This window comes from Argopecten irradians, chromosome 4 (genome assembly GCF_041381155.1).
Source record: "Argopecten irradians isolate NY chromosome 4, Ai_NY, whole genome shotgun sequence".
Lineage (NCBI taxonomy): Eukaryota > Metazoa > Mollusca > Bivalvia > Pectinida > Pectinidae > Argopecten > Argopecten irradians.
In genome coordinates this window covers 31,937,719-31,965,693 of record NC_091137.1, presented here as the reverse complement: position 1 = coordinate 31,965,693, position 27,975 = coordinate 31,937,719, and the positions used below count along the sequence as shown (strand labels likewise).

Genomic DNA, 27,975 nt, shown 5'->3' with positions numbered 1-27,975 from the left:
TTGTCACGGAGAGTATGCATGGTATGTTGCGCACGTGTCACACGTGATCTAGCTCGTGTGCCGACAACGTCGCAGTGTACAGATATCCGCGGGGAGGTGAGGTTGTGTCAGAGAACTTTGGTCATGGAATCTGTCTGGTGGTTCCTTGTTCTATGGTTGTCGATCATCTTCACTGGAGTGCTGACTGTGTTGCCACCTGGCCAGAAAAACGGTAATAAATGTATTTTGATTTTTAACGATCATTCACGAAAATGGATGGTGGCCCAAACAACTTGCACGACGCATCCGATCCATGTCAATGTACTTATGTTTTTTTATGATCATTTACCTTTACATGTATTATCGTTAGAAATCTATCAGATTGTGAAAAGTTTAACTTAAATCTAAGCTTTCTGTTGTCGTGATTTTGATCTTTTTACATGTCTCTCGGAAACTCAAATTTATCATAAGATGCTTTTTATCACATCAAAAATCGAAATAATGAATGAAGTAACTCTAAAGTCTATATTTCTTTCTTTTAATTAACTTACTTTTTCATTTATTGGAAATATTTCTAAACCAATGATAGCTTGAGGTAAATTGGGTGTCACTATTTTTGGTTTGGATTTAAATCTAAATGTGTAAAAATAGTACAATAGACATACTTATTAGAGTAATATCCATTTAATGATAAATTACCATTATTGCATATTATGGTATGATTGCTAGAAAATGCTTTGCTCAACAGCATTGCCCTTTTTTCAAGGTCATTGATGGGTTTCATTGCTTTAAAAGCAAACCTGTTCAGCATGGATCACATTCAAGGTCACAGAATTCAATGAATTGGATCAATGATATTGGATATTTTTTTCAAACAAGGGTAGGAGATGAACAAAAAATCGTTTGTGGAATGCTCAGTAGAAATGTATGTAATCTATTACCTCATTTTCACATTAAAGGGACGATTCACTCAGGCTAATTCTATTACATAACCAAGAAGCGAAAAATAGCATAAATGTATTGTTCTACATTTCTTATGAAACATATAACATAAAATATTGACAAATTCCACGTCATTGTTAAGTATTTTAATTGATACCGTTGAAATTCCAAATCGTTGATCAATATGATAAAGTATGTACATGTATACGCTGTACCAATACCCGACACAAAGTCATGAACGCTAAAACAAATGAACTACATAACCAACTGACGAGGTGAAAAAATGATTTTTTAGGCAAGATAATTCAACTAATAAGGTAAACACACTACTGTGAGAGCGATTTGAGCAGTTCTAGACAAAAGTTGCAGTTACCTTACGAGCAAGGGAACAGGGTTCGGCATACAAGACGTTTGACCACAATATGTAATGGGCGGACAGTGAGCGAGTATGAATATTTCACACACATTTCACCACCTTGAGCTTTTCTGGCATATCACAGTAAAACCGACTGATCTAAGTTCCATTAGAACTGGTTTTTTTCCAATATATGTACAAATTTCAACGCTCTCTTAGACCGAATTGTCCCTTTAATCATGATCATAATAAAAACGTTTGTACACTGTAAGTTATGAATTTACAGTGCTGAATGTTTCAAGTTTTCCTTCTGTAAGCAGAGACGGGAGCTTGTGAACATGACCAGGTGAAATGCCATGATGGAAGTCTCTGCATCTCCAAGAGAGACGGGAGCTTGTGAACATGACCAGGTGAAATGCCATGATGGAAGTCTCTGCATCTCCAAGACCAGCTTCTGTGACAGGAAAATTGACTGCCCCGACCAATCCGATGAGAGATTATGTGGTAATTATAATGTTTTCTTATCATTTGAAGGCTTTCCTTCTTGTTGTACATGCCCAAGTATTCAAATGTTGATATGAAAATGATTTGAAAAAAACAATCCCACTTTATGAGGTCACCATGCTCTTTTAAACTCATTTTCCCTAAAATTCAAATGGACTATTGTCTTTTATTTAGAATTGGAGTCTAAAAGTCATCATGGGTTAATGAGTATAAACTTCGTAAATGGGCGTTTCTAACTTCATATGCATCTTTTATTTTTTCAATATGTTGATCTTGCATGGGAGTGTGTCAATTCCATTGATTTCCCTGTTCTTACAGTAAAATCTATAAATTACATTAATAGAGAAGGTTTTAAAATTTTAAGGTGGGTGGATGGGGGGTGGGGGGGTCCTTTTTTAGGGGTTGTCGATCTTTGTATGTTAAGGTACCGATCTTTTATATGGTCCTTATTTCATAGTAAAATGTATTTGTTTCCAAGGTTAAAAAATGTACAGTACCGGTATTAGGGATTTACCAAGATTGAAGAAATTTCAAATGAAGTTGCTTGATGTGATTGTGAGGAAGAGAAATGGGTACCATGGGGTTTGTTTCATTGATCCTTTCTTTTACACTTCAGTGATCAGGAACTGTACCAGTCAGAGTGACTTCCCCTGTTCGAGGTCGGAGGAGTGTGTGTCCAGAGACTTTGTTTGTGATGGGATCAGTGACTGTCGTGACGGTTCAGACGAACTTGTCTGTGGTAAGACAACCTGTATAATGGTCATGGTTTGGAATCTGAAATTGTGATTTTATGTTTTCTGCACATTGGTTTTTATAGATTTCTTGAGGTTTTTTTTGTGTGTGTCGATTGCACATCATATTACAAAAGGAGAGAAAAAAGAAAGTTTAATATGAAACACATATTGCGCATTCTCGATAACAGTTTGATGCACAACATCTGATAAAGGTGTTAAATGATACTATCTCATTGGTTGTAACCTGTGGTCAAGATCTTTTACATTAGATGTAAGTCTTGTCCACACAGGTGATAATGTAATTGGAATATTTGTAATTACCGGGTAGGTTAATTAGTTGTACAGAAATTTGAAATCAAATCTTACTGTGATTTTAAAATTAAGATCCAAAAGAGAATTGTTCCCTGGATCATGACCGGTTCCTGTGTTCTGACCGTAAAGTCTGTCTGCTGTCTAAGAAAGTATGTAACGGTCAAGAGGACTGTCGGGATGGGTCAGACGAGTCTCTGAAATGTGGTGAGAGTTCACAGTATATGTTTCAGTGTTACAGATTTGTCCACATGGTTCATTATTATTATGGAATTGTATGATAGTTTCAACATACATTGCTGAGCTACATATTGAAGTTATTTAAAGTACTAAAATATTCTTTGTTTTAAATTTTTGTAATTAAAATATATTAAGAAAATGGAAGTTATGTTCTTGGTTTGAGATTGCTGTTTTAGGCTTTAAAACAATATGATATCACAATTTTTTTAATAGAACATTTTTGTCTGTGCTTTTGCAGCATATACACTTCTAATAGTCATTGTCAAGGTTAAATTTTAGATTTTCGTAGTTTCTTAATTGTTGGATTTTGTGTTTTTGATCATCAAAGTTACAATATAGATATATGTATTTGCCAAGCGGTCATATTCTGGACATAGAATGGTTAATAATATATTTAGCATTACGATTGTCAAGGTCAAATTTTAATGTAGATGGAATTGTCAAGGTCATATTTAAGATGTTGGTGCATTATGATCAGAATTCAAGAAATTTTGATTGTTTGAATCAAAATGAATGGTAATTTGTATGAAGCATGACCAAAATATATGACCTTTAACCTTTAGAAAGTGCGAAACAGTCATGCGAAGCTGGGAGATGTGGGGAGTTTGGAGTGTGTAAGGCATTGCCACATGGACCTGTTTGTACGTGTCAGCTTGGTTACAAACTGATGACGGACAATATTACATGTAAAGGTAAGATCTATTAGCCCTATAGATACTTAATGATAACAAATAACCTGGGAATGGGTTGCTACTTAAAGCAATGTCTTTATTTGAACACAATATTGTTATGACATTTGACCATTCCTTTCAAATTTGAATCAAAGAAGTTTAAAATGACTGTGATATTAAATGAGAAGTAAAGCTTATGAGAAAGATTGATTTTGATTAATGAATAATTCATTTCATAAATATAGACATTGATGAGTGTGTCATCACACGTCAGGGGAGATCACCCTGTCAGCACACATGTACCAACACCAATGGGAGCTTCACTTGTTCCTGTTTGCCTGGTTACAGACTGGAGAACAACACAAATTGTAAAGTTCAAGGTCAGTATTCTCGGGTTTCATAATAACACATGAAACATCCACATTTGTCATTGCTATGGATGGAGATGAGAGTTTTAAATCAATTAGCTTCGTGCAATTGTCTGAGTTTCTAGCTTTAAAGTAATTGCTTATTTAAACCATCTCAAGAACTCCATAACTACATTTATTTGTAATATCCAGGTTTAATGATACTGAAGACTGGTTAAATATTCTTACAGATCCAGATCCTGTACTTTATGTAGCAGCCAACACAGGAGCTCTAGGGTATCACATCAGGACTGAACGCTGGGTAACAGTCTTGGAGCACCAACCGGACATACAAGCTCTAGGTAAAAATAGTCTGGAAGATCGACTATTATCCATGGTGTACAAGCAGCATTGTATGAACAGAACATGACCGACAATGGCTACATCAATTTCCGAAACTTTTTTATCACATATTTATAATGTATATATAGTACTTACCACAATATTTAAGTCTTAAAGTGTACACGGAATGGTTTGGTATATAAGGCTAAATAAATGTCATTGTATAAAATTTAGAATGGAGAAAGTACGAGTTTCATAGCGAATACGGTATTAGAGATAATGCGACTTTTCTCTAGAACACAACCTGAAGCCCAAAGCCATTGACCCCGATTCGGGACCCCTGACCTGTGACGTCACGAGGACAACGGGACCTACTCTACTCGCATAAGATAGATTGGCGATTTTCTGTGTCTGCCATCTAATATAAACAATTTGTTTGTAAATATCGATTTTTACAGACACAAGTACCTGTGTACATGTCCGATACCTATTTAATATTATCCTCAATCACAGATATGAGTTTGGAATACGCTTGAAAATAGGGATTTATACCATGCATATATTGATGTACCTGTCGTAGATAAATGAACATTTCTGCGCGATTTCTGCACAATATTATACAACATAATGTGTATAATAATCCACGTACGTTGTAAATCTACGGTATTAAGAAACCACATATACATGAATATTATGTAAAGGATTCTTGACTGTTATCCAAAACCAGACTCGGGTCGTTGTACTGGTCAAACCCGCTTTACAAATTTCTGACTTTTTCATATAACCTACCCATACGAATTGAGTTATGATTCTAAACAGAATTTTTTGTATATATGTAAATGCATCTACTAATTGCGTTATATCTGAAATCAATCCATTTTTTTTTTTTTTTTTAACGAAATACATTCAGCTTTCATATAATACAATACATCCGACAACTTGTTGATAATACGCTCAAGTTCATTTATTAGTGTCTTTAATTGAAAAAAAATAAATCATGCACGAGTCAGACAAAAAAAAAGACTGAAGATGTCTATGTCTAATCCAAGATGCAGATATCAAGTACAGAACAAAATCAGAACTGTAACTTCTGAATAGCCAATGTCGTGCTGCGTTTATCTCTTTACCTGTAAACTGCAGTAACTAAAACGCGTGGTCAACCGAGACTAATGAGGGGGCTAATAACCAGATTACGTAAGAAAGGTGTTTAGTGACCTGTCACGCTTCATTGATTAGCTCACGTCAGGTGTCAAAAGTAAGATAGATCACAGGTAAGTTAGCGATGGACCATCATTTAATTGTTGTATAATCAGAAACATATATACATATATGTTTCTGGTATAATATCATATTTGTTTACACTTATAAATCCTTGGTTTACAGTAAAATATACCGTTCGAACATAACATATAACAAGTGTATAAATCACTAGATGTATACATAATTGTATATTTCAGAATGACCAATGTATACATTTGTCTCGTATATATATTTCTAGTTATATGTATATGTATTCTTATAACAGAAACTACAAAATTATTTACAAATGGCATGTCGAGAAAGAACAATGCAAATATGATGCACAATGTCAGAACTTTGATATTTCTGGTAGTTCCTAGATTTTGGATATCCAATTCTTTGTGAATTTTGGTCAATATCGATCATTATATAATACTTATAATGATAATCTATATGACCAATGAATGTACTGTTGAATATTGTTAAAAATAACACATGTTCTCATACATGCACTCGTACATGTAGCTATAAAAGGAAGATAGACTCGTTACAGCTATAAATGAATTATGTATTTTAAATTCAATTTCTCAAGTGGTTTATTTTTTTACCCCCCCCCCCCCCCCTCCCAATTTATGTCTATGATATTTACGTGTATTGAACTATGAAATACATTTAACACACCTTTTCTTTTCGTTATGCTGATTCTTGAAATCCATAGGCCGAGTGAATTTTTATTTATACAGAAACATATTCAAATGGATAATTATATGACCATCATTTTTCAATTAGTCTCTTTTTATATGACATTATGAAAATTGAATATTCCCCAGGTTTGATAATTTAGTAAGCTGTTAAAACAGAGATAAGATCTCTACTAAAAAGTTTTTACACAAGGTACACCTGGCTTATACCAGAAACATAAATAACTTATAATTTCCGCTAATCTACTTATGTATTTAGCATGATTTCAGTTGCAATATTTCCTATTTTATATATAATTAAATCTTCACCCATAACTGTATACTGTATATATATCTGTAAAATTCTCGTAACCCCATTTTAGGAATACATATGTCCACCTTTGTGCTATAACCCCACTACCAAACACCTCACTGCCGTTGTCCTCATGACGTCACATCCGATTATTCCCCAAAATCAGCGTGAGTGGCCGATTCCCTGATTAGCAGTTGATATACAGGTAAAAATCGAGCACTTCAGAGGGCGGTATCTCGGTACTGAAGCGGCCGATTTTGATGCGGTTTTCAACATTCTTGTCAGGAGATCAAACAGAATAACATACCTAAATGTCATTTTCCATTCCGTGTACACTTTAAACTATTATTAGTTGGCAGGTATAGGATATGACAGATGCTGACATGACAACTGCAAAGTTCATGAAGTGTACTGACTATGTGATAAACATAAACTTCTAATGATAAATATCATTTTGTTCCAGATTTTGGACCTAACAATATCCTATACTGGACAGCTGTCAGCAAGAGTTCAGATGTGGTACAGTTTGGACATGTAGGACAGCCAGGAAATGATACAACACACACTCTGCTGGACATTGGTAGGTATTTACTAAAGACTAAGACTTATGAACGACCTAAAATATGTATGTTCTCTTAGAAGTTCTGGCTAGTCATCCACTGGTTTTATGTGCCTCAGCCACAAAAGAAGGGGGTTATACAGTCAAACTTGTACATTAAGACCAACCAAAGGACATAAGAATGGTTTCATAGCCAAGTGTCCTTCAAATTGTGCTAAGATTGAAGTGGTCTTGAGAAGCAAGTGGTCTTTGTGAAGAGATGGTTGCTAAGGCATGTTTTACTGTATTAGTACCCATGTCTGTCCCATCACTTCATGTCTTTCTTTGATAGAGATGGGGGCGTTAATGTATTACAGACACTCAGTTATCTAACTTTAATAACTCTAAAATCATATAATGTACTTCAAGGATTCTTGGTCCTGCCATTAGCTACCAGCCATAATATTAATCAAAACATTCTAACCCATATCAATAATAAAATATTGTCTCGTTATTTCAGGACTATCTAATCCTAAAGGGGTGGCTGTAGACTGGATGACCCACGCTGTATACCTAGTCAGCCAGGACAGTGGTCAGATAATAGCCTGTGGTCAGACACCACCAATCAGATGTGTCATCATCAAAGAAGACCTGGACGAGTTACAGGACATCATCATATGTCATCATTTCAGGTATAACTAGAAAGTAATTTATATTGTCACCAAGGATTCTGTCAATCAAAATGGTTGTGCAATTGTGAAATGTCTGTGTTAAAGGATGCTATAAATATTTTGGACCTTCCCTTGACTTTGATTTTGATCTTGATAATAATTGGCCACCCACATATCATTTATGTAGTATAACTTTCATATTTTCATTTACTATGAACATCTTGGTATTGTGGAAAATTCTGACTTCACACTAAGAGTGCATATGTATATTTGAGGTTAAACAGTTTAAGCTATACTTATTAGATAATAACGTTCCCTTCTCTGTTGCATAACCTTCCATATTTAATTAAATATGTACACCGATGCTTATTTAAATGGTTGGTATCTGAAAATGTTTCGTTGAAGATGTACCAAATAATAGTTCTATAAAATTATGTCCATTCACAGGAGGTTGTTCTGGACAACATGGGGACTAACACCAAAGATTTCATCATCTGACATGGATGGTAGGAACACTACTTTGGTTATTGGTGACCGCCTCAAACACCCAACAGGTTTGGTGATGGACAGACCGAGGAACAGACTTCTGTGGGCAGACACACTTTTACACAGAATAGAAAGCTCAGACATGGATGGATCCAACAGACGGGTAAATCTTAGATCTTCAAATTATATAAAAGTGTGCCCCGTTGATTTTGACCTCCTCTGAGCCATTATGATATTGGACATACTGTGTATTTATATTGTTTTTACTATTTTCTGTGATTAAAATGCTACTTTTGATGTGGGTCTTCAGTTGGACACTCCAATGCGATACAAGTAGACTTATATCATGCATAAATCAAACTGACACTGTCTAAACACAAAATGCTGGCTCCTCCCAAAATGCATGCACAATTGAACAATCGCTTGGCAGTATATAGCTATATAGGATATGGGACAAGGAAGTAATTTCAACGGTGTGGACAAAAAAAAAATTCAAATTTTTGATGCGATCTGCCCCTTGTTCAGTAATGAACAGATTACTGGACAAAGTAGAAAAAATATTTACCATACAGTACAATGGAGCACAATTTACCCTTCGGCAAGTGGCAGCCGAAGGCCGGATCTAAAAAAAATGTATCCATGCTGTTCAGCAGAACACTTAGATATGAGCGATGACTGGAAAGCTAGGATATATACCTATTCAATGTTGTAGCATCACACAATACAAAATGTAAAGCCAGGTGCGGTACCAAAACACTTTGATTGACAATTGGTTATCTGTCGACTACTGCTTGCACACTCATCTGTGTGATTTATATATTTTGTTGTAGATTGTCGTGTCTCGTGGAGTGCTATACCCATTTATTTTGTTGTAGATTGTCGTGTCTCGTGGAGTGCTATACCCATCGTCACTAACAGTACTGGAAGGTACTCTGTACTGGGCCAATACCTACCAAGGCTCCCTCAGCAGCTGTAACTGGTACCAGGGCTGTTCTGATATTGTCCACCTCCAAACTGGCCTTCATCATCCAAACTCTCTCGTTATAGGCTCGCCAAGTCTACATGGGCTGTCAGGAGGTTAGTTATTTTACGATGGAATTGTTGGTAGATGGAATTTCTAGAAGTTTTGTTTGCTCTCCTAAATCAGATAAAGTGAATGTATTTTCTCTCTGTCCATAGATATCAAAATTAATCATTGTGACAGATTTCAGCACTTGAAATGTGTTTTAATTTTCTTTAAACATATACCGCATTTATTTTAACTTTCCAGGTACAAAACTTTCTCAGAATATCCTTATATAGAACCACAATGCAATATGTAGTATTTGCCTTGTCGTTTGTTGTGATAAAGTAGATGACGTATGTAGAATAAATGAAAGTTTATGTACTAGTTTGGTGACTTAAATTTAACAATATTGTAGATTCTGTGGTAAACCTCTGCCAGGACTCGCCCTGTTCACACCTATGTTTGTCCAGTCAGAGTGGATACAGGTGTATGTGTCCCCCGGACCAGGTTATCACCAAGGATGACCATACTTGTTCTGGTTAGTATTCTTTTTCATGTGTGATTACTATTCTAATGCAAATATCATTATCATCTGTTAGTATATAAAAGCAATGACTTGCCTATTATCAATAGTAAGCAGTTTACCCAGTGCTTTATATGATAGTTTTTTTCAACCACTTACCTCTGAATGTCAGACTCTTGTATGACAATTTAATTCGGTTCTTTTCGTACACCCAGATACACATTGTGTATAACAAGAGGTCATACATATATAATTCAATTTAATGGCTAGAACTTACCCTTAGACGGAGTTGACCTTTAAGGATTTTTCATCACTTAATTCTAAAATCAATTTTTCACTTAACTTTGCAACAAATTTGATATAACCTTAAATGACCGATATTAATCTGTTCATGAAACATACGGGGAAAAAAATTTTCACAGAAAAAGTATGCAGATTACACAAATTTTTACAGTAAACTAGCTAATAATCACATTTTAAAAGCTGAGCTCTTTTCTCAAATGTTACATCATGATTTTATTGAAGGAAGACATAGGGCTAAGAAGATATACATCGCCTCCAGGGGACAGATCCTCATGTTACCCCTGGGGCAACCTGGCTACACCCGTGACCTTCTCCTCCCCGCCAACCTCGCCCCGGGGTCAACACCAACTGCCCTGGACGTAGACCTCAATACCAACACTGTTGTGTACTGTGATTCAGTACACAGTACCATCACCAAGGCAACCACCGATGTCAATACCAACAAAGTCATAGAGTAAGGTTAATTATGTAAATAGTATTGGATAACGAAAGATTCCTATTAATTCATCTGCTAGATGATTTTAGTGAAAGACAACATGAAGTTTTGATTTTGATGAAAAATTGCAGACTGATATGGATAAAATTGTATTACAAATGTATCACAAACTGACTTGCTTACCTTGTCAGGAACACCCTGTATAATAGTGACAGTATACAACATGTTTTGGATGTTGGTGTTGACTGGCGGTCTGGAAACATCTACTGGACTGATGTCAGTAAGGTAGGTCTATTCAGTATGTCATATGGAACATCACTGGTGGTGTAGCCATGGAGACAATACACAGTTATCTGCTCTTTTAACAGGTATTCAACATAGAAGGTAATCTGCATACATGTAACTATGACGGGAAAGTTTGTAATCCAATATCTGTAATGTTGTTATTCTGTTTAAATGTTAGAATTGAAGGGAAATGAAAATTCACAAGGATTAAACATTAAAGGTAGCTTTCGCCCAATGAAATATAAAGTTTACGAAATTGAAATTTATCCTGTTTATATATATAATCTTCAGATCATTTTCGATGCATACAGCGAACAATATGGGTGGTCAGTTGCCTAGCTTGACCAGGAAAATACTACTCTAAAAATAGAGCGAAGTCAAGCTTTACATAGAACATGACATATTTTTTCCAAAACGAGGCCGCATCAACAAACGGAAACGTGCAACAAAATGTCTGAAGTGACAGTCTTGCCACGGCATGTTTAGTTAAAAAACAACAACAACAAATCGAAGTACGATGGATTGTTTATATCTTACATGTCATATAATTTAACACCTCAAGTAACTGACATACGGTCGCTAGCTTAATAGTACACCAAACATATGTAGTTAGTCTGCCGCTGTACATGCGCTGGCATATGTGTTGAAATTTAACTCACCAGGTGCAACACGATCCAACAGAACCAGAGCAAGTTCCGCTTGAGATGTGGCTTCTGTTTCTTCTATTGCTACATGCCATCTCTGAGTTTCATTCCCTAGAGATATCCTATGATGTTACCGATTCCATTCTAATCTCCTACTCTTTGATGCCGATTCTGATACATGTTTTTTTCTCATACGCTTTTGTTCAGCCATTTTGTTTACTTTTAGTGCGTAACAATGTGCATGGGCGAAACTTCGACAACACAATCCATCGCAGCTTCATTTGCATACAATCCTGTCAGCCTGACGATCGTAATAAATCAAGGATTTCCATCAATTTTATATTCAAGACACATTTGAATTTGTTCAATCTCATACGCATTAAGAAATTAAATTGAGGAATTTTTTGTATGTTTTTTAACTTTTCTTCCGTTTATCGGATTTTACAAAATAAATATTTATTTGGTTGGACGAAACCTACCTTTAATTTCTTTCAAGAACTATTTCGAGCAGAGTATAATTAAACATGGAACACATTTTTAATTGAAGACAATGTAGCCATGACTTTATTTAATGGTAATGTTACTTAAGCTATGGAGATATTGTTATAATGTTGAATCTATTTTAAACACTGCTGCTGTATGACTGTTGTAGGCTACCATCATGGTTGGTCACGTCTCTGGGGAACACCTGCTGACCTTGCTGAAGGACGGTCTGGATCATCCCAACTCGCTGGATATTGACCATGTCCATGGGTATTGTACCTATATCACACATGTAATGATTTAGAAAATGATGCTAACCTTAATATTGCAAAGGCAGTCCAAATTTATATTGATTGTACTGGCAGGTTTTGACATTATGAGCATCCTAACCCATTTCCTATATCTACCCTGTATCTTAGTTGATTAATAGATTACATGTTATACATATGTCAACAGTATAAATTAGTTGTATCTGCTGGCTGGTGTAGTTGAAAGATTTTTAAGGAAAGGAATGGCTTCGAGTGGATCTTCAGTGCAATGTTCTCTATGGAATGTGTATAATGGACAACGTTTTAAGGAAGTAACCGATCGGTGTTTCCCAGCCAGTCAGATAACTATGTATACAATTATTACTTTTACAAATAATTATAAGTTAATAAATAACTATTCTCCTCTCCTATACTCCTCTATCTTTCCCTTTTCTCCTCATTCTTAAATTAGAAATTTTGATTCATATTATATATATGTATTGTCTTCATTGCTGTCCATTATGTATATATTCATATTATGTATTCGGGAGAGGACGTTACTAAGTTGGCAAAACTTGTGTCCAATCCCTGTTGTCAATAATTTACGACAATAAAAATATGTTTAAAATCAAAATAATGATGAATAAAATAGACGGCTCTGAGCTAAGTACAGAATAGAGTTTAGTTATGACATTGTATGTTGAAGTTGAAGTGACGATTAAGTGACGCGTTATATAGTCTTCTTGCTTACCTCCAATTGCTAAATTTTCAAGATACAGCTTTGATGTTGTATGAATAAATTTAGATTTTAAACATTGTTTTAGGTATGTATATTTTTCTGACGTTGGTGATTCACCCTTTATTGGGCGTTGCCGACTTGATGGATCAGAATTCACCAAACTGGACATTGATGTCGGACATACTGACCACCTGAAGGTCAGTTCAGACAAAGACCATCGTCTTTACTTCGTAGATGACCAGTTTCACCAGATTATTTCTGTTTCTCTCCCAAACGGCACCGACTACAAAACACACTGGCAGTGAGTACTCCTACGCTCCTCCTGATTTATACCTCCACTATAACCCTTCTTGTCACTTACCCCCTATCATACACAGTAACTCAACACTATTTTGCACACTCCCTCCCCACATCAATGTGAAAAGCGAAGTGTAAGAGTGCAGATACATTTTACCAAAAGTGGATTATAGTTAATAAGGACTTTGCATTATTCCAGAGAGGGTACATCTTTCTCTCAATTTACATTATATATTCTAGGAAACCTAATTATAAAGTGTGTAAGAATGAAAACTTTTAATTGATGGTTTAATTGTATGCATATTTAATGACCACTACTACCCCAGGAGAAGATGGAAAATGGTGTATTCAATGTTATCTTTAAAAGACTCATGGCCTTGTAATATTTTCAGGGGTGTCACCGGTCATGTGTTGGGACTGGCTGTAACTGACCAGTGGATATACTGGACTGACCAGCAGTCCGAGGGTAGTGGATTGTGTAGAGTACACAAAAACGACTACAACAAGGAGACATGCTACCTCCGTAACAGTTTTATACTGAAGGGTTTGGCTATCCCGTCCCCCATCAGTACACCCCAAGGTACAGCTTAGTGTCTCTGTAACAGTTTTATACTGAAGGGTTTGGCTATCCCGTCCCCCATCAGTACACCTCAAGGTAAAGCTTAGTGTCTTTGTAACAGTTTTATACTGAAGGGTTTGGCTATCCCGTCCCCCATCAGTACACCCCAAGGTAAAGCTTAGTGTCTTTGTAACAGTTTTATACTGAAGGGTTTGGCTATCCCGTCCCCCATCAGTACACCCCAAGGTAAAGCTTAGTGTCTCTGTAACAGTTTTATACTGAAGGGTTTGGCTATCCCTTCCCCCATCAGGATACCTCCCCAAGGTAAAGCTTAGTGTCTTTGTAACAGTTTTATACTGAAGGGTTTGGCTACCCCGTCTCCCATCAGTACACCTCAAGGTAAAGCTTAGTGTCTCTGTAACAGTTTTATACTGAAGGGTTTGGCTACACCCTCTCCCATCAGTACACCGCAAGGTAAAGCTTAGTGTCTTTGTAACAGTTTTATACTGAAGGGTTTGGCTACCCCGTCCCCCATCAGTACACCCCAAGGTAAAGCTTAGTGTCTCTGTAACAGTTTTATACTGAAGGGTTTGGCTATCCCGTCCCCCATCAGTACACCCCAAGGTAAAGCTTAGTGTCTTTGTAACAGTTTTATACTGAAGGGTTTGGCTATCCCTCTCCATCATCAGTACACCCCAAGGTAAAGCTTAGTGTCTCTGTAACAGTTTTATACTGAAGGGTTTGGCTATCCCGTCCCCCATCAGTACACCCCAAGGTAAAGCTTAGTGTCTCTGTAACAGTTTTATACTGAAGGGTTTGGCTATCCAGTCCCCCATCAGTACACCCAAGGTAAAGCTTAGTGTCTTTGTAACAGTTTTATACTGAAGGGTTTGGCTATCCCGTCCCCCATCAGTACACCCCAAGGTAAAGCTTAGTGTCTCTGTAACAGTTTTATACTGAAGGGTTTGGCTACCCCGTCTCCCATCAGTACACCCCAAGGTAAAGCTAAGTGTCTCTGTAACAGTTTTATACTGAAGGGTTTGGCTATCCCGTCCCCCATCAGTACACCCCAAGGTAAAGCTTAGTGTCTATGTAACAGTTTTATACTGAAGGGTTTGGCTACCCCGTCTCCCATCAGTACACCTCAAGGTAAAGCTTAGTGTCTCTGTAACAGTTTTATACTGAAGGGTTTGGCTATCCCTTCCCTCATCAGTACACCCCAAGGTAAAGCTTAGTGTCTCTGTAACAGTTTTATACTGAAGGGTTTGGCTATCCCGTCCCCCATCAGTACACCCCAAGGTAAAGCTTAGTGTCTCTGTAACAGTTTTATACTGAAGGGTTTGGCTATCCCGTCCCCCATCAGTACACCCCAAGGTAAAGCTTAGTGTCTCTGTAACAGTTTTATACTGAAGGGTTTGGCTATCCCGTCCCCCATCAGTACACCCCAATGTAAAGCTTAGTGTCTCTGTAACAGTTTTATACTGAAGGGTTTGGCTATCCAGTCCCCCATCAGTACACCCCAATGTACAGCTTAGTGTTCTGTAACAGTTTTATACTGAAGGGTTTGGCTATCCAGTCCCCCATCAGTACACCCCAATGTAAAGCTTAGTGTCTCTGTAACAGTTTTATACTGAAGGGTTTGTCCCCATATACCCAGTACCTAGGTCCATCAGTTAACAAGGTTGCCCATGTACAGCTTAGTGTCTCTGTAACAGTTTTATACTGAAGGGTTTGGCTATCCCGTCCCCATCAGTACACCCCAATGTAATAGCTTAGTGTCTCTGTAACAGTTTTATACTGAAGGGTTTGGCTATCCCGTCCCACATCAGTACACCCCAATGTACAGCTTAGTGTCTCTGTAACAGTTTTATACTGAAGGGTTTGGCTATCCCGTCCCCAATCAGTACACCCCAATGTACAGCTTAGAGTGTCTCTGTAACAGTTTTATACTGAAGGGTTTGGCTATCCCGTCCCCATCAGTACACCCCAATGTACAGCTTAGTGTCTCTGTAACAGTTTTATACTGAAGGGTTTGGCTACCCCGTCTCCCATCAGTACACCCCAAGTAAAGCTTAGTGTCTCTGTAACAGTTTTATACTGAAGGGTTTGGCTATCCCGTCCCCATCAGTACACCTCAAGGTAAAGCTTAGTGTCTCTGTAACAGTTTTATACTGAAGGGTTTGGCTATCCCGTCCCCCATCAGTACACCCCAAGGTAAAGCTTAGTGTCTCTGTAACAGTTTTATACTGAAGGGTTTGGCTATCCAGTCCCTCATCAGTACACCCCAATGTAAAGCTTAGTGTCTCTGTAACAGTTTTATACTGAAGGGTTTGGCTATCCCGTCCCCATCAGTACACCCCAAGGTAAAGCTTAGTGTCTCTGTAACAGTTTTATACTGAAGGGTTTGGCTATCCCGTCCCCCATCAGTACACCCCAAGGTACAGCTTAGTGTCTCTGTAACAGTTTTATACTGAAGGGTTTGGCTATCCCGTCCCACATCAGTACACCCCAATGTACAGCTTAGTGTCTCTGTAACAGTTTTATACTGAAGGGTTTGGCTATCCCGTCCCCCATCAGTACACCCCAAGGTACAGCTTAGTGTCTCTGTAACAGTTTTATACTGAAGGGTTTGGCTATCCCATCCCCCATCAGTACACCCCAATGTACAGCTTAGTGTCTCTGTAACAGTTTTATACTGAAGGGTTTGGCTATCCCGTCCCCCATCAGTACACCCCAATGTACAGCTTAGTGTCTCTGTAACAGTTTTATACTGAAGGGTTTGGCTATCCCGTCCCCCATCAGTACACCCCAAGGTACAGCTTAGTGTCTCTGTAACAGTTTTATACTGAAGGGTTTGGCTATCCCGTCCCCCATCAGTACACCCCAATGTACAGCTTAGTGTCTCTGTAACAGTTTTATACTGAAGGGTTTGGCTATCCCATCCCCCATCAGTACACCCCAAGGTAAAGCTTAGTGTCTCTGTAACAGTTTTATACTGAAGGGTTTGGCTATCCCGTCCCCCATCAGTACACCCCAATGTAAAGCTTAGTGTCTTTGTAACAGTTTTATACTGAAGGGTTTGGCTATCCAGTCCCCCATCAGTACACCCCAAGGTAAAGCTTAGTGTCTCTGTAACAGTTTTATACTGAAGGGTTTGGCTATCCCGTCCCCCATCAGTACACCCCAAGGTAAAGCTTAGTGTCTCTGTAACAGTTTTATACTGAAGGGTTTGGCTATCCCGTCCCCCATCAGTACACCCAAGGTAAAGCTTAGTGTCTCTGTAACAGTTTTATACTGAAGGGTTTGGCTATCCCGTCCCCCATCAGTACACCCCAAGGTAAAGCTTAGTGTCCTGCTTGTAACAGTTTTATACTGAAGGGTTTGGCTATCCCGTCCCCCATCAGTACACCCCAAGGTAAAGCTTAGTGTCTCTGTAACAGTTTTATACTGAAGGGTTTGGCTATCCCCGTCCCCCATCAGTACACCCCAAGGTAAAGCTTAGTGTTTTGTAACAGTTTTATACTGAAGGGTTTGGCTATCCCGTCCCCCATCAGTACACCCCAAGGTAAAGCTTAGTGTCTTTGTAACAGTTTTATACTGAAGGGTTTGGCTATCCCGTCCCCCATCAGTACACCCCAAGGTAAAGCTTAGTGTCTCTGTAACAGTTTTATACTGAAGGGTTTGGCTATCCCGTCCCCCATCAGTACACCCCAAGGTACAAGCTTAGTGTCTCTGTAACAGTTTTATACTGAAGGGTTTGGCTATCCCGTCCCCCATCAGTACACCCCAAGGTAAAGCTTAGTGTCTCTGTAACAGTTTTATACTGAAGGGTTTGGCTATCCAGTCCCCCATCAGTACACCCCAAGGTAAAGCTTAGTGTCTCTGTAACAGTTTTATACTGAAGGGTTTGGCTATCCAGTCCCCCATCAGTACACCCCAATGTACAGCTTAGTGTCTCTGTAACAGTTTTATACTGAAGGGTTTGGCTATCCCGTCCCCCATCAGTACACCCCAATGTAAAGCTTAGTGTCTCTGTAACAGTTTTATACTGAAGGGTTTGGCTATCCCGTCCCCCATCAGTACACCCCAATGTAAAGCTTAGTGTCTCTGTAACAGTTTTATACTGAAGGGTTTGGCTATCCCGTCCCCCATCAGTACACCCCAAGGTAAAGCTTAGTGTCTTTGTAACAGTTTTATACTGAAGGGTTTGGCTATCCCGTCCCCCATCAGTACACCCCAAGGTAAAGCTTAGTGTCTTTGTAACAGTTTTATACTGAAGGGTTTGGCTATCCCGTCCCCCATCAGTACACCCCAAGGTAAAGCTTAGTGTCTTTGTAACAGTTTTATACTGAAGGGTTTGGCTATCCAGTCCCCCATCAGTACACCCCAAGGTAAAGCTTAGTGTCTTTGTAACAGTTTTATACTGAAGGATTTGGCTATCCAGTCCCCCATCAGTACACCCCAAGGTAAAGCTTAGTGTCTCTGTAACAGTTTTATACTGAAGGGTTTGGCTATCCAGTCCCCCATCAGTACACCCCAAGGTAAAGCTTAGTGTCTCTGTAACAGTTTTATACTGAAGGGTTTGGCTATCCCGTCCCCCATCAGTACACCCCAAGGTAAAGCTTAGTGTCTCTGTAACAGTTTTATACTGAAGGGTTTGGCTATCCCGTCCCCCATCAGTACACCCCAAGGTAAAGCTTAGTGTCTCTGTAACAGTTTTATACTGAAGGGTTTGGCTATCCCGTCCCCCATCAGTACACCCCAATGTACAGCTTAGTGTCTCTGTAACAGTTTTATACTGAAGGGTTTGGCTATCCCGTCCCCCATCAGTACACCCCAATGTACAGCTTAGTGTCTCTGTAACAGTTTTATACTGAAGGGTTTGGCTATCCCGTCCCCCATCAGTACACCCCAAGGTAAGTGTCTTACTTTTAAAGAATCACCTTAAACCCTATGTCACAAAGAAGTCATATACAGCTTCCCAAAGTTTTGTTAAAATGTTTACATGTGACCACTTCACTCTTAAATTTCCCAGTTATCCCAATTTTACAGTAAATGATCTACAAGATCATGACTGTATATAACTACAGCAAACGTCCTGGTTGAAGTTTTATTTCTATGTCTATTTTATTTTATGCTTTATTTGATACTAAAATCCACCAAGAGAAATACAGAGAATTGAAAAAAGTTTGACAAAAAACTTATTTAAATCTGTTTTTTTATCTAAGTTGTTGGATGTGGAATAGACAATGGTGGCTGTGGTCATTTCTGCTTTAACAAGGGAAGTGATGTGATATGCAAGTGTCCTAATGGCTTCCAACTCCAGGAAGATGGCCGCTCATGTCAAGGTCAGTGTAAATTGGGTAGGAGGATGAAATTCAGTTACATGTTAGCTTTGTAGGGGAAATAGAAATAATGACTTCAGATATCTGATTGTTAACATTATTAAGTGTAGATAAGAAGAAAAGGATAATTTGGAATAACTTCATCCTCCATCTTGTTGGCCACTCAAGGTCAAAGTCAGTTATAGTGGAGATTTCAAGGGGAGATAATCTACATTAGTTTCAATTTTCAGATAAATGTGGTAGCTTGTGTATGTACTCTTAGGTGTTGTCTTGCAGAAATATCTGTCTTTAATGATAAAATTGTTACATTTTGTTTTGAAATAAAAGTCTGTTGGTATAAACAATTGCTCTATGAGGAATAAAATGTTTACCTTTTTCTACTCTATGAGGTATTAAACTGTGTTTCTGTGTTTGTAGCTGCCCCTGATCCTAAGTGTGTGTTCCGTTGTCGTGATGGACATTGTATAACTGACCAGTCCTATCTATGTGACGGTCAGCCAGACTGTCCAGAAGGGGAGGAAGAAGACCTCAGACTGTGTGGCTACACTTCAACACCATTGGTAACCCTCTCAGGTAATTTTAACACCAATGGCAACAAACCCTGCTACGGTACAAAAATCATATTCTCGCCAAGGAAAACCGATTATACAGGTGTGTAAGAAAAATGATTTATTCAAGTCTAAAATCATAATAAGTATATTTTTATATTTTCAAAGACACTGCCTGTCAAGAACCCAATCCATGTCAGCATCTTTGTAAGAAAACACCTCAAGGACCCAGATGTGAATGTCGCCATGGGTACGAGCTATCCTCTGATCAACAGGGGTGTAGGGATATAGACGAATGTACAACTAGCAATGGTGGCTGTAGTCAGGTCTGCCACAACCAAGATGATGGACATACCTGTAGCTGTGTCGGCGGCTACACAAAAAATGGCTCCCTGTGCTTTGCAGAAGGTGACCAAGTTATATAATTTACAAATTCATTGGACTTATTATTTAGAGTTGTTTTAAGTTCTTCAAAACCTGCATTAAATAGCATTGGTTAAATGCATTGTATGGAGGAAACATTTCTTTCATTATCAATGTTATTAAAGATGTTAAGTAAATGTATATAAGCTTTAAACTTTTAATGATCTTAGTTGTATTTAAGGGGATTTAAAAGACTTGATTGGAGGTGACTAAGAAAACTGAATTAAAACATTTCTCTATTACAGACCCACGCCCCTACTTGGTGATTGGAGGAACTGGTGGTATTGACAAGGTCAACGACCAAGGTCAGACAGAAGAGTTGATGACTGGTGAGGCCAGCGGATTTGTCACAGCTTTGGATGTTGTCATGGAAACAGGAGATATAATATTTGTTACATCAGTACACGTAAGTACTAAAGTAAATTTTTCTAGGGGTCTATATGTCAAATAAAGAGAGCACCCTTGACAAGTATACTATTCAAAATGTCTTTCTTGCAATACTGTCAGATTTGTTATCTTACCTTTCATGGACAATTACAGTATCATAATTCATTTCTGGTGGTATTATCTAGATACATGGGGGTTTTCTCTGTATATCAAGGTTTCATGGTGACAAACGTTATAGTCCTCTACCTCTGAGTTGTTTAGCAATATGGCAGAGTTAGAATGCACTGGTTGTAGGTCGACTTTTTCTCGAAGAAATCAGTAAACTAACTTGCTCTCTAATATCTTTCAACTTTGGAAATAACAAGGTACAGCCAGATAATTATGGTCAAATGCTGAATACTGTATACTGTTGTTAATTAAAACTTGCATTTTCCTCTCTAATCAGCAAGCACTGTTTCTGTACAAGAGGACCGAGAAACATGTGACTCCCCTGACAAGTCTTAGCAGTACGGTGACCGCCCTATCCTACGACTGGATCGGCCGTAATGTCTACTATACTGATGACCGTGTGTTGGCGGTGTGTAGTGTCAAGTCTAAACCAGTCCTCTGTCGAACTCTACGATATGAACCAGTGGGCTCCATCGCCCTCCATCCCAAAAAAGGGTATGTATGTTGTAATAGAGAAAATAAATAGATCAAAATACAATATAAATGGTTTAAGGTAACTTTTAAGGCTACATATAGGAAAAAAATGCAAAATGGACTTATAGCAACTGCATGTAATTTTGTAAGAATGATATATGTAATTTAATCACTGGAAATTTGGCATGATCACTTAAAAAATTTAAAATGTCAGTTGTTAAAAATGCAATATAAGCATTTGATATCTCTTTTGATGTAAGTTGCCCTGTACCAAATATTCATATCCCCAGTATAATACCCCCAAGTATTTGTACCTAGTAAGCTGTAACAAGTATCATATCACAGTTTGATCACCTGGCCCCTTTCATAAGTGTTTATGTACCCTACAAAATGTTATTACAACTGTATGTCATACTCACAGTATGGTACCCTTTAAAGTGGTTTGTACCTGTAGCGGTATGTCATGATCCCAGTGTGGTAACCACTAAGTGTTTGTACCTGTAACACTATTTCATATCACAGTATGATACCCCAAGTGTTTGTACCTGTAGCTATATGTCATATCACAGTATGGTACCCTAAGTGTTTGTACCTGTAACACTATTTCATATCACAGTATGATACCCCAAGTTTTTGTACCTGTAGCTGTATGTCATATCATAGTATGGTACCCTAAGTGTTTGTACCTGTAGCTGTATGTCATATCACAGTATGGTACCCTAAGTATTTGTACCTGTAGCTGTATTTCATTTCACAATTTAATACCCCAAGTGTTTGTACCTGTAGCTGTATGTCATATCACAGTATGGTACCCAAAGTGTTTGTACCTGTAGCTGTATGTCATATCACAGTATGGTACCCTAAGTGTTTGTACCTGTAGCTGTATGTCATATCACAGTATGGTACCCTAAGTGTTTGTACCTGTAGCTGTATGTCATATCCCAGTATGGTACCCTAAGTGTTTGTACCTGTAGCTGTAACTGTATGTCATATCACAGAATAATACCCTAAGTGTTTGTACCTGTAGCTGTATGTCATATCACAGTATGGTACCCTAAGTGTTTGTACCTGTAGCTGTATGTCATATCACAGTATGGTACCCTAAGTGTTTGTACCTGTAGCTGTATGTCATATCACAGTTTGGTACCCTAAGTGTTTCTACCTGTAGCTGTATGTCATATCCCAGTATAATACCCTAAGTGTTTGTACCTGTAGCTGTATGTCATATCCCAGTATATACCCAAGTGTTTGTACCTGTAGCTGTATGTCATATCACAGTATGGTACCCTAAGTGTTTGTACCTGTAGCTGTATGCCATATCCCAGTATGATACCCTAAGTGTTTGTACCTGTAGCTGTATGTCATATCACAGTTTGGTACCCTAAGTGTTTGTACCTGTAGCTGTATGTCATATCCCAGTATAATACCCTAAGTGTTTGTACCTGTAGCTGTATGTCATATCACAGTATGGTACCCTAAGTGTTTGTACCTGTAGCTGTATGTCATATCACAGTATGGTACCCTAAGTGTTTGTACCTGTAGCTGTATGTCATATCACAGTATGGTACCCTAAGTGTTTGTACCTGTAGCTGTATGTCATATCACAGTATGGTACCCTAAGTGTTTGTACCTGTAGCTGTATGTCATATCACAGTATAATACCCTAAGTGTTTGTACCTGTAGCTGTATGTCATATCCATATCCCTAAGTGTTGTACCCCAACCTATAATACCCTAAGTGTTTGTACCTGTAGCTGTATGTCATATCACAGTATGGTACCCTAAGTGTTTGTACCTGTAGCTGTATGTCATATCACAGTATGGTACCCTAAGTGTTTGTACCTGTAGCTGTATGTCATATCCCAGTATGATACCCTAAGTGTTTGTACCTGTAGCTGTATGCTGTGGACCAGTGCTGCTGATGGAACCATTATGAGGATGGCCATGGATGGTGGGAATCTTACAGTAGTAGTAAAGGTCACTGTTGGTCAGTCTATACAATCTCTGACCATTGATTACGCCACTGACCGTATCTATTGGATCACTTCTCCAGCCAACCTGGTGTGGTCAAGTGATATGGAGGGGAGAAAGATGTAAGCAAGATACTTTGAAGATATATATCAAAATGATATCTAATACTTATGCAAACTTTTTGTTGTTGCAGCATAAAGCGATATCCATGGATACTATTCCTGCACTTCTCACTAGATCAAAAATATTTAGTCTATAGCATGATTGACTATAATGGCTAGCTATCAAATTATCATTAAACGAATAACCGTGACCTTCTTTCAATATGTCTATGTTACACATGCCATGTATTAAACTAAAATCTTTGTAGGTTATTGGATTGAACCTGTAAAACTTATTTTTCCTCCACATTGTCCAAAGAAACAGATGAATGGGTATTTAAAGGCCCTCTTTCATTATTTCTTCAACTTGTTACCTCTATTTGATATCCTAATTTCGACTCCCAGAATAGATTAATTAAACAGTTATATCTTGATTTCAGACAAAAACTGCCTGTCTTGGGTAATGGTCACCATTTCTCCAGTTTAGCTGTATTTGAGAACACTCTGTACCTGTTGGAGAAGAGGTCAAAGGTCGGATACCTGTACAGTAAGACAAGCGGTGAACAGACCAGTGTGGTCCAGTTAGTGTCCACACCCAGCTGTCTGAGAGTAGTACATCCCTACCAACAACCTCACCAAGGTAACTGTTACTATAGATATCAGTGAATGGAGTCATATATAGTAACAAGTATTTTAAACATTCTTCACTATTATTTTAAGACTAAATCATGATTCAAATATCAAGAAAGATATATTCCAAATATTATTTATATGGTTGAAATGCTATTAATGTAGTTAAAAGAAAATACTTATAAAATTTATGCATAATAGCATAATAGAGTAATTCAGCAAACAAATATCGAGGATAAATTTCTTAGAGACAAGTTTTTTTCTTATTCAACAGGCAAATTTAACTAAAGATAGTAAGTTTTAGTACACATTTTACAGTGACTGATGTCTGCCGTAATAAGGACTGTTCACACCTGTGTTTGGTCTCACCCAGGGGAGGTAACTGCTACTGTCCTGATGGCTTACAGTTTCTACAAGACTCGCTCAAAACATGTACTACAGGTATTAATTCTACTTACAGCATCAGAATATCTACATACAGTTTAACCTGGATATCATAAAATCCATTGAACCTTAGTTAAAATAATCAAATTCATATGAGTTAATGTTAAGTGTTATGCAAAATTACATAATACATGTACTTCTAATAAGAAGAAATCTTAATGTAGGTTTGAAATTATGTTGGACTACATTTTGATCTGTTACTTTTATCATAATTGTCACAGACAGTAATGTTCATTTGATAAACCAAACATTGTATTTTGATGATGAATGTTATAGAGGAGAACCCAAAGGTACCTTCTGGTGTGAAAGCTACTATATCTAGCCTAGAGACAGAAGCTCTGAAGACTGAGGTCCCATATAAGTCTGGGACAACAACCACAAAACCAGTACGTCAAAAGTCTCAGACAAAATCATACAATGTCAGGACAACAGCCAGACTAGGAGAGCGTGGGAGCAGGACAACTCTTAGGCCAGCTGCTGGAAATCCTAAAGTGGATCTGCCTGCTCCTATAGTGGTCAACATCAGTCAGCCGAAGATAGCGCCACCCATCAAAGTACACATGAAGGTACAACACGTGGCACACCTACTCAACAACCAAGAGCTCTGTGAAATCATCTGTGAAAATGGTGGCAGTTGTGTCATTTCTGAAGATACCAAGCGTCGGGCCTGTAGGTAGGTGGACTTTGGGCATCAAATTAAATGTATGGATAGGTCAGCATGATCCTAAGGTCAAGGTCAACCTAATATATCCAGGCCGTTATTTCTGAACCATTGACGAAATGATGGAGTATACCTGCATCTCGGTTTTGTTGTGTTATTATGGCTTTGATGCAGAGGTCAAAGTGCAAATAAATGCAAATATTTTATCTTAGAAAAGGAAGAAATATATTTATAATATTTAAACTAGACACAACCATAATGTTCATTTCAAGTATGATTAAAGATACACATGACTAAAGAAACAGCTGATCATTTTGTTCTTGTCTTTGCCATGTCTAGATGTGCTGAGGGATACAGTGGTGCCACCTGTGGAGATTTAGATGCTGCATCCCAGGGGGAGACAACTTCAGATAAGAATCAGTCGATAACTATTGGAGTATCTTTGGCAGTAGCTGTTACAGCTGTCCTGGTTGTTGTCATTTTAGTTGCTTGTTGGATCAGGAAAAGGTAAGATTGATGTTCATGTATGAAGTGATATAAATTGGTTAAAAAGTTATCCTTATTACTTGTATCAGGATAAGGTAAAATATATCTCTGGGGTGGTATATCTACTATATTGTATATATAGGGCAAAGAAGTAATTCTAACAGTGTGGACAAAAGATTGTCGAGTTTTCGAGGCGATCTGCTCCTTTGTCGAGACAAAACAAAAAGAACAAATAAAATTAAATGTTAAGGACGGTCACTGAAGTATACAAAAACATAAACAATGAATACATATAGAATATACAGATAATCTAAAGGGACAATATCTATGTGTATTGTCTGAATGATCCCTTCGGTCAGTCGCTGTAATTAGTTGTGATCGCCGAAGGCTTATTTAGTTCATCTATAGAAGGGCATATCAAAATGGTGTGTTGTCAAAGTAAGTTTTAAATTAGAAATTATGTCATACACTATATTGTATACATGTAGATATCATGGATGCATTTTAGACTAGAACCTATTAATGACTTTGGTAAAGGATAATGGTTCCAGTCGCCTGATACTGTATGGTCCTGATACAATGTCACCATATAAGCATGTAAACACAACCTTTTTTCCATTGATTACATTTATTAATATAAACAATATTAACTTGGTACAGGACTGGCAGGCCGTTTCCTAACTACATGCCCTGTATCAGTCGGCCTAACAAAGTCTTAAAAGTGGAAGATGATGCCGAGGGACTGGTTGCTGACTCATCGTTTGGAGATCTCAGATTTGGGAGCGATGTGACTTTCCGAGAATTTGATTCTGTAAGTAGTAGAGTATGGTAGTTCTGACAAAGGAGAGGATACGTATGTACTGATCTTTAATTCAAATAAATGTGACCGATTCATATCACTGTCAACCTTTCATATCATGTTGGGCTGTATCGAGAACAGAGTTGTCTCCCATATATAGGTTGCACAATACAAAATAAGTCAAAGTGGAAGAGTCTGATAGCTACAAAGGTTGTAGATTAATATTAGTTGATAAGTAAGTAATGAATACAGCTTCATTTTGATGCAAAATGTATTGATAAATTAAATGTTACATTAATTGAAAAATATTTACTGCATACATAACATCAAGCTTTTGCATATCAATGAAGTAAATTAAATTGTAAATTGTTCAATTTTATTTATGGTTTAATCGATGATCTAACTGAGACATTTCCAAACAAATATTTGAAGCTTTATATCTAGTGTAAAAATGCAATGACCACAAACACACCTGAAAGATAACTTTAATGTTTAAAACGGATTTTATCAACAATTGAACAACATCGTTAAACAGAAATGCTCCTGTTTTATCACTATAATTGACAGGTGAGTTACCAGACGACCTCATCATCAACAGATGGTAACAATAATACAGGTAACTCGGACAAGTATTACGACCCACATAACATTCATTACTGTCCATCAAACCAATCCTTTGGAGCCACTTTTGGCCGCCAGGAGGAAGCTCGGGACAGGTCTAGTTCATCCTCAACCAATAGTAGTATGTGATGTGTGTTCCTCTGACGAAGTATTCAACTGCATTCCAAGAGATGGGACCTGGTCATCGTTTATCATGTTGGACAAAGTTTCGTAAGTTCTCTGTAACCAAACGGTTATGTTTGTGTAAGCTATCTTTGATGTTTTTGTGTGTGGATTTTAGCAATCTTTATTTCAACATGTTATCGTTCTAGACTAGGTGCTAATGCTAGAGAGTATATCATGGTGTTAAGTGAATGTGATCTGCGAGTTTAATGGAGACCTACACAAAACATCACATTTATTAATAAATTCATAAATTGTCAAATTCAGTTGAGCTTGAAAATTAGTATTCTAAGATATAAACCAAAATTATTCTGTTGTATTACATATTTGAAAGTTGGTATTTTCTAAAATCAACTTATCAACTGCAGATAACATCCAGTGCCTACTGGATTTGAGGTAGATTGTTGTGGAGAGCAATGAAATGTATGGAGTAGAATGGGTTGTTTTTGAAAGCCATGAAAACACTTCATGGTGATTATTTAATATCTATATTTATTAATGAATTATTTGTGGTATTTTATTTGGACAAATAGACTATTCTTTACAGCCAAGGTTGTAAAGTTGATATTACTATAATACCTTGCAATAAAAATAATTTACACGACAGTGTCATGACATGAAAGAGCGCTCGTATGATATAATGTAATACCTTCTTACCTATACTTATATAGGCAAACAAGTGCTTTGTATTGTCAATCATTACATTATTTTTTATATTTTTTTTACAAAAGTATATTTATACATCAATATATGACTTTATAAATACTATTTATTATTCTATATATAGCCAGTCTATCAAATTCTCTATGTTACTTTTTGGGTTATTAAAACATGTTGACTGTTTTGCAATCCTGCGTTCTTTCTTGAGATATTCATGCCATAT

At 37.5% G+C, this 27,975-nt stretch overlaps 1 protein-coding gene across 1 annotated transcript; it reads left to right on the top strand.

Annotated features, from left to right (window-relative positions):
* The first annotated feature begins 3 nt into the window (after positions 1-3).
* Positions 4-27,935, top strand: LOC138321312 (low-density lipoprotein receptor-related protein 4-like). The gene is made up of 29 exons (XM_069264918.1): positions 4-211; positions 1,661-1,780; positions 2,397-2,519; positions 2,899-3,030; positions 3,627-3,755; positions 3,980-4,114; positions 4,333-4,443; positions 7,119-7,235; positions 7,714-7,885; positions 8,312-8,513; positions 9,226-9,427; positions 9,772-9,894; positions 10,405-10,636; positions 10,810-10,903; positions 12,200-12,300; positions 13,103-13,318; positions 13,707-13,894; positions 19,102-19,221; positions 19,636-19,791; positions 19,935-20,174; positions 20,435-20,595; positions 21,022-21,239; positions 23,113-23,310; positions 23,730-23,929; positions 24,238-24,360; positions 24,640-25,036; positions 25,364-25,531; positions 26,171-26,321; positions 26,877-27,935. Exons 1-29 carry the CDS (start codon positions 19-21, stop codon positions 27,057-27,059), a joined length of 4,905 nt encoding a protein of 1,634 aa, XP_069121019.1. The 5' UTR covers positions 4-18; the 3' UTR covers positions 27,060-27,935.
* The last annotated feature ends 40 nt before the right edge of the window (positions 27,936-27,975 follow it).

Excerpts from the sequence above, each read along its gene's own strand:
- LOC138321312 (XM_069264918.1), top strand. The coding sequence starts at position 19 with ATGGTATGTTGCGCACGTGTCACACGTGATCTAGCTCGTGTGCCGACA. Across the intron at positions 4,115-4,332 it reads CACAAATTGTAAAGTTCAAG|ATCCAGATCCTGTACTTTAT; the intron begins GTCAGTATTCTC and ends ATATTCTTACAG. Across the intron at positions 20,596-21,021 it reads TATTTGTTACATCAGTACAC|CAAGCACTGTTTCTGTACAA; the intron begins GTAAGTACTAAA and ends CTCTCTAATCAG.